This window comes from Diorhabda sublineata, chromosome 9 (genome assembly GCF_026230105.1).
Source record: "Diorhabda sublineata isolate icDioSubl1.1 chromosome 9, icDioSubl1.1, whole genome shotgun sequence".
Taxonomy (NCBI): domain Eukaryota; kingdom Metazoa; phylum Arthropoda; class Insecta; order Coleoptera; family Chrysomelidae; genus Diorhabda; species Diorhabda sublineata.
Genome location: NC_079482.1, coordinates 14913107 through 14921577, shown reverse-complemented (window position 1 = coordinate 14921577; position 8471 = coordinate 14913107). Strand labels below are relative to the sequence as shown.

General features: G+C 32.5%; 1 protein-coding gene across 1 annotated transcript; it reads right to left on the bottom strand.

Moving 5' to 3' along the window:
- Positions 1-506: 506 nt before the first annotated feature.
- Positions 507-2407, bottom strand: LOC130449024 (transcription factor Adf-1-like). Its single transcript, XM_056786655.1, has 3 exons — positions 2395-2407; positions 2108-2266; positions 507-883 (listed from the first exon to the last, which is right to left on the bottom strand). The coding sequence occupies exons 1-3, from the start codon at positions 2405-2407 to the stop codon at positions 507-509; spliced, it is 549 nt and encodes a 182-aa protein (XP_056642633.1).
- Positions 2408-8471: the final 6064 nt, after the last annotated feature.

The window sequence follows — 8471 nt, the reverse complement described above, 5'->3', positions numbered from 1 at the left end:
ATTTTACTGGATAAAATTAAATATCGTATTGAGAAGCAACATACATTTTGAAAACACCAATCTCGGCCCGAGAACGTTTGGCTATATTCTTAAGGTAAGTAGATATTTAACTATATTTAAATAAAGCTACTTTTTAAATTATCACATTTTTATTGAAAATTAAAAACTGCTTGCTGTAGGTTTAGATTGATTTTGTTCACCAAACTGAAACGGCTGGAGTTCATGAATGGTGCGGGTAGAATCTTAGGAACTTCCAACAGGCGATAAGAATTGATTTTGTTGAGCGGTTTGACATAACGGGAACTGATTCGTATGCGTAGAACTAAACGAAGCTCCAGTTGGTAATGGTGTTGTCATAAGTGTTCTATTATTCGAATTAATTTTTGCAAAGTGTTGTTAGTATGGAGAAAATGTTTTGACAGTGGCAGCGAGTCCGGAAAAGAAGGCATCAAGTAGATGTACATTTCCGCTTTTTTGATTATCTCCTCTAGCCAACAGATATTCCATTAAAGTTGTTGTTCGGGAAGTTTTGTTTTGGTTGGAACCGATAGCCTTTTTATAACAAGGCGCGGATGGTCCTCTGTTTCAGTATGACTGATTGTATCTAAATTATTATCCCTAGTTGGTTGAGTTGCATGTAATTGACTTCCTTCATCTTCAGTCACCTCATGATGTAGTATGTCGTCCGTGCTTTCCGAATTTGGCAATGTGACATTAGATAGAGTATCTCTTTCGGCAAAAAACGGAATCAGGAATTGCAGACAATCTTCATATTCATATCTTTTGCGTTTTTCTGCAGTTTGTCCACTTTTGGTGACTTTCTTTGCCAAATTTTTCCTGAATTGATCGCGTATATTCTGCCATCTACTTTTGCAAATACTACCTGAAAACACATAATTTAATAATTATACCGTTTATTTTGCTTGACATATTGAGCAGGACAAGACAGATTTTATGACAAATTTATTTAAACTTAAAATCCCGCTAAATATACCAGTTTTTTGCCACTTCAATTGTTTTCATATCTGGCTTTGATTCTAATAAAAAAACACTTATAGAACGCCCTGTATAACACAGTTCCAAACTGCATCCTGATATCCCGCTTCTCCCATTTATTATGAGCTACAGTTTAGTCCGTATAGTAAAATTTGCAAAAGTAATAATGACTATTAATATTATTTTTTTTTAGATATTTAGCGACTGGAAACTTCCTTACAAACATTTATTTTAGTTATTGTGTGAGTCATGCAACAGAACATAAAATTGTACAAGAAACATGTAACATTATAATGAATGAGTTACTAACAGAAGTCATACCAACTCCAACAACACAAATATGAAAAGAAATCTGTAGAGGATTTTGGAATCGCTGTAAATTTTACAATTGTCTCGGTGCATTGGATGGGAAATACGTTACCATTCAAACCCCACCCAAAAGTGGTTCCAACTACTTCAATTACAAAAAAACCTTCTCAATTGTACTGTTAGCCCTAGTTGACGCTAATTATAATTTTATTATAGTAGATATTGGATCCTACGGTAAGAATAGTGATGGTGGAATTCTTAGGCAAAGCCTTAGAAAATGGCTTTTTAGATCTACCACCAGAACAAATTCTTCCTGAAACAACTCGTCAGTTTCATGTGTTATCGTTGGTGACGAAGCATTTCCACTTAAGAAATATCTAATGAGACCATTTCCTGGAAGTCAAATCAAGGATCCTGCCAACTATCGTTTATACTTAGCCCGCAGAATTATAGAAAATACCTTCGGAATATTAACACAGAAGTTTGGCATTTACAATAGAAGAATTGAAGCAAATCCTGAATACGCAGATTACATTATATTGGCAACGTGCGTATAGCATAATTTTATAAAAAGGTATGATGGATTTTCTTTGACTATTACCGATTCGACATCTTCCACAATAAATTCCGCATTAGACAATATTCCATTACAAGGTGGCAATGCAACTGAAAAGGCCTTTCGAATTAGAAATATATTTAAACAGTTTTTTTCGCCACAAAACCAGTTAGTATAAATTGACGTATGCGTTGTAAACCTACTAACATTATACTAAAATATGAAAATAAAAATATGTTTACTTGCCTGTTTGTTGTATTTCTTCTCCTATTTTGTTCCAGATTCGCAATGTATGTTTGGTGTCCAGATATTTTGCATGTCCTGTGTTATAAATTACCGGGTATTTTCTGACCAATTCGATTAATTTCTCGTCATACATAAGTTTAGTGAAGAATTTAACGGCAACTATAAGGAATATTATATAAAAAGCAGAATAAACAATAGGAAATGAGAAATAAACATGTAAATATATACTAAGAAAATAAGAATAACATGATACTAACCCTGTATGTTACATATAGTTTGAGACTTACGTAGAAGCTGCATGCCTGCATGCAGCCTCCATTCTCTTCCTCAAAATATATTATTTACTCTAAAGTTGCAAGTCTAAAATTTCATATAACTCATGAACTCATTCTCCCCCTCAAATCATGCCATTCATTTCTGAAATTGAGATAAATTCATCCATTTTTTGCATGGAAAAGCATAGAAAAAATCGTTACATCTGAATAATCCACTTTAATACCTTCAGAATGATGTGCAACGGGGTTGTTTCAAAATTCCCTATAAATCTGATATATAAACTCTACTATTTCCAATAGCTCAATTTGTGTCTCCAAGATAATCAGATTGATTGATTGATCGTTTCTTCCATTTCTGCGTCTTTATTTATATATATATATATATATATATATATATATATATATATATATATATATAATATATATATATATATAATCGGAAGATTCTAATAAATATCCATATAATTCACCCTATATATTTTGTGTTTTTATAATCCTTAAGGAATATTTATTCATGTAATATTCACTAAATGCCATAATTTCTTAGTTTTAGCTACATTTGCAGTATCTCCACCTAAGTTACAATAAATATTGTACATTTAAATGACTACGATTGAATAAACTCGTTTAATTTGAATTTTCTTTAATGATTTATGTGCTAATACAAATCTAGTAATAAGGTCTAGTGTCAGTAAGTTAGTAAAAAGTTCAACAATACTGGTGCAGTAAAATATTTATCCAAATCATGGTGCAGAAAACCTACAACAAGACAAATATTTAAATGTTGGGGTCATGTTAGAAGTAGATCCACATTTGTGAAGTAGAAAAATTACGAATTTCAGAAAACATACAGTGAAGGTGATAACAGCAGATGCCTAAAATGTTGTCCATTCACTTCAAGAGAACAAGCAATGCGATTTTTATAATTGCAATACATTTTGCAACATCCCTGATTGCTCAATTCTTCTTATCTCTGTAGTAATCCTATCTTTTGATTCTTGAATATTGGCAGGTTTCGTTCCATGAAAGATGTTTTCACAATGAACCCACAGATCACAGGACAATAGTCCTGAAGGATTCATGTCAGGTGATTGCGGGGGCCATTCGATAAAACCACGCCTTCCAGTCCATCTTCTGGGAAACACCACACACGCATAGTGAGGTGGGACACCATCTTTTTGTAGACAATATTTTCGTTTGGGATATTTGTATTATCTGAAAATTTCTCGTAATTAATTCTTTTTCAAATGTAATTGAAAATATTAACATGGATTTGGAAACATCCGAGCCAAATCAGTTGTAACACTATTTTCTAATAAATCTTAATACGCCAGAACATTTGGGTTAAACTCAATGAAAAAGAGACCAATTATTTTGTTGCCTATTATTCCAGCCCATACATTCAGTTTTTCGGGATATTGGATGTGGGATTCACGCATTCAACGAGGATTTTTACTTGACCAGTATCTACAATTATGCTGATTTACGTTTCCATTACTTGAAAAATTTGGATCGTTTTGATTGTGAAATTTTTCTATTATTAGGTCTGCAAACTCTTCACGTCTATCAAAATCGTCGTCTGACAACTCTTGAACCAACGTTACTTTGTATAGATGGAATTTATCATCACGTCAAATGTTCACTACGGATATTTGCGCCTTTATTCGAATAAATCTTTTACTGAACCAGTTTCGTTGAGATTTTTCACTAATTTTTGACAGTACATCTTGTTATGGTATCTCGGTTAGGATATAGATTATTAAAGATATTACACGTTTCTTGTTGACTTCTACACCTATCACCATATCCTAATATATTAAAATATCAATTCGTTTTTTTTTTCAGATAAACGATCCATTGTGACTCCCACTAAACTTTAACAATAATAATTTACTGAAACGTCAAATTTGTTCTTAGTGTTATTATTATTAACTTATTCAAAACTAATATATTATATAACCATGTATTACGTAATCAAGTTTTTATACGGATAGTTTTATTTGTGTTCAGTTTTGTCCCATTTTCTTTTGTAATGAAGCATATTCTTCTCCATCCAAACAGAGATGAATGCTTAAAACATCCGCTGATCAATTTATTCTCACAATATACCTGTCAAAAAATATCCAACATTTGGTATTTTCTTGGGCGTGAAATACTATCCATGTAAGTTCTCTCACACTTCTATAGAATAAATTTGGCGAGGAAAGAGCTTTGTTTCGTAAATCGAGGGGCGATAGAAGTATTCCACCCTCCGTTAAAATAAATACGCTGTCTCCGTTAAACAAACTCAAGGTTTCTGTGTTACTGAAGGCTGGCGCTCAGTTTATTCGTTTAATTTCCGAAATTGACGTCTCTTTGGCTTTCCACGACACTCTCGAATATTGATGAAGAGACTCATCGTGACATTCTTCTGTTTGTCTTTACTACATAGATAAATTCATCCAATTTGTTGATTACTGTAAGAAATTTATTATCTTATTATGGAACATTTTATTCCACTCAATGAGTATCCCAGTGAAATGTTAATTTTATGATAAATCAAATTTTCTATAATTCTATTGAATTCTACGTTGCCCGTGAAATGACTGGAAAAATCTATCGAAGTAAATGGAGAAAAATATCAAGGCAGGCAATGAATAAGAGACACTGTTAGATGACAGGTTGCTACTCATTCTGTAGAAAGTTATGATGCTTTCTTGTATTATTTGCAAGTAATTCTTCCTCCAGTGAAGTCAGATAGGTCCTTACATCATTTTGAAGCCTTTCCGCTTATTCACACCTTCATGTACCGAAAAAGTTTTTTATCAGGATTATATACTTGAATTTGAACTCTTAGAATTGGTCTTTTATCATATTGGCACTATGCGATATATTATCATGGCAGATGAGTGCTAACATAAGATATCATGGTCCACTTCTTGAGGACTGAATCAATTATTTCATTCTTAATCTACAGAAGAGAAGTAAATTTGTGGCTTCCCCTCAATATTCTTAGTAACCTATGGGCTCACATTTACAGTGTTAACAATTTTTTATAGTAGGTACCATGATTTTTAGTCATTTCACTAATCGTAGACCTCCATATTTCCTAAAACAATTTGTTAACTGGTCTAACCAAACCTAGAATGGCAACAAATAAACGTCATTAAATTTCCTGTACTCATATTATTCTCACAAATACAGGGTTTACCGTTATGTTGGCAGTAATGTATTCTTGTAAAATACGATCACACTTCCTTCACAACTCTGAATTAGAGGGAGCATCAATCGAATTGGATAAATCAAAGCCACTACGAGCGGTAGTTGTAGAAGAGTAGCGGAGGAAAGAGTATAGTGCATATGCATTCTGTTACTTCGCAATTGACAATTGAAAATAACGAAAAAAAAAACAGTATTTAATTCCACAATTCTGGATTATCGATAAATTGAATGTAATTTGATACTATACAATGTGATACTAATGAAGTTTGTTCCCCTCTTGGTATATCTATGTAAGGAAACAATTATCAATTATCACGTCACGTTGTAACCTGCTGTATACAGACCCACACTAGAAACTGATAAGAGTTACGTCTTTGTATCAGAACAAATTGTGTAAAACAATGTGCGGTCATTAAATACCTGCGGTTAAAAGATTTTACCACAACACAAGGTCACAAAGATGTGGTGAAAACATTTTCAGTATCATATGACATAGTGAAGTTTCTTCCTAGTTAGGTTGAATATGATTAACAGTCGAGTACAGTCGAATATGCGGGTGAACCATTCATAACCGCTACCACACATTTGAAAGTTGAAAGGGCCCACGATCTGCTGTTGTATGACCGATGTGAATTAACTAATGATGACAGCAAGATCCATTTGTCTATACAAAATATTTATTCTTTGTTACGGAACTGCAAGGGTCGTTACTTCTTTTATCATTTCACGTGACGTCTAAATGGGCTGATAAAATTTGTGTGACTACTAGAAGATAACGGAACATTTTATACATAATATAGTCATTACCAAAATGAATATGGAAATACTGTCGAACCGATATAATGTTAACAGATGCACAGAAGAAAACCCAAAAAGATATTTGCAGTTGTATTTCAACCCAGTATTGAGAAAATGGAGAAAATTACTATGATTCGGAGACGACAATTCTCATGAGGAGTAGAAACGAGATTTACCACAGCCAAAAAAAATCGAATGGCAACCTTTAGCAGCGAAGGTGATGCGAATTGAATTTTGAGTGCTAGAAGCGTTACTAAATTATCTGGAAATGAAAGCTACAATTACAGGTAGTTATCATGCAAATTTGGTAAAAAATTTAGAAGAGGCTATAAAAGAGAAATGTTGAGAAAAATTATGCGAAGGTGTTCTCCATTACTAAGATAACGCAATAAGTAGCATTTGAACAAATGCAATGTCTCAGGCAGAATTCTAATTAGTTGAGTATCAGTCATCTTCTCCGGATTTGATCACTAGCGGTTAGGGGATGTGTACACAAATTACAGAGTAAATGATTCTATTCTGAAAAATGGGGACATATATTCTTTAAAGGAAAATGTATCAATTTCAGAATGTTCATGAATAAAAAAAAATGTCTTGCTACTTCAAGTGGGTCAAATACAACATAAACGTACAATATCGTATATTGAGTCATATAAAATCGAAAAATGAAAAAAGTTGATTAGACATTTTTTATATATTAGATATGCAACTTTCAGACTTGAAATTCACCCAGATGTATGGAAGGGAAAAATAAATTGGGCCAACATAAGAGTATATTCGAATAATTGACCTTCAAGTTAAATATAGGTACATCACCGAACAAAATTCAATATTGTATTATTAACAAAAGTTGTTGAACAAGTGTTCAACAACTCTCGCACTTGCAGAATCATCGATTCGGTGCCATTTTTATTGCGTGCAAGCTGCAATTCTAGGGAGAGCTCTAGTTAATTGGCTTAGCAACCAATTTATCCTTCAGGCTCCAAACCAAGTCAGCAGCAGTTATAATTATTGACATTGATCCACTGACCACTTTTTCACTTCGTTACTTACTTATTTAGTTTTGCTATCATGTTGTTAAGCCATCGTAAATCCAGAATCACTGGGAAAAGATTGGTTTCGGATTTAAGATTTTCCCGTATTTTAGATCAAACAAACATTTGAATGCATTTATGATAGCGTCATCTATCGCGCTAATAAGGAATCATATCGTATTACATGGTATGCATAAAATATAATAAAATTGCGTTTAATACTACACCAAAACACATTTATAAATTAATAATAATGTAAAGATTGAATACTTTATATAAAAATTCTTCATGTAGTCGCTATGTATGGTGTCGACATCTGGTGCCAAGTACACAAGAGAATCCGTCCGGATTTTAGATATTCCGCGTTTTATAATTCCGGATTTACGATGTTCAACTGTATTACGAGAAAATAATGGACAGTACGAGAGTTCAAATATAAAAAATTCTCATCAATTTTCATTCATCCATTACCTTGTTATTCGTTCGAAATAATTCAAGTGCAAGTTTCCCACTCTCCAAGTTTTTTCGAAAAAAGATAGAAATCAGAATGAAAATATTAATATATTCCTAACTCATATATGTACGTATATTCATTTACTCATATAGATGGAATAATTTCCATCATAACGTCATTGTTTTATTATTAATTTATTTTAATATATTTATTTTTCCATCGTTTGATTACTAAATTAGAGGAACGTGGTTGAAACTTAGATTCATACTTATCTCTAAAGTACAACATTACACTGTATCTGCTATACTTACTGAGTTTATTTCATCTGTTAGGATTGATTTATGATAACAAAATCGACATATACATACATACATATACAATGTTTCTTATGTTTATAGTTAGTTGATGCCTCAGTTGATGAAACCATTGTCGATGTTATATGATTTTGTGATAAATTCTTTTGATACCATAAATCTCAAATGCCACTTCCATAGTTCCATACTCTCTCCATTTTTCAGCAATATATTTTGTTCCTACCTATGTCCAAAACTACTGGAAGTTATTATATCAATCGTTTATCCTAGCGTCTACGGATATTATTG

Coding starts and splice junctions, on each gene's coding strand:
- LOC130449024 (XM_056786655.1), bottom strand. Junction 884..2,107: donor AGAAGAAATACAACAAACAG/GCAAGTAAACAT, acceptor ATGTGTTTTCAG/GTAGTATTTGCAAAAGTAGA.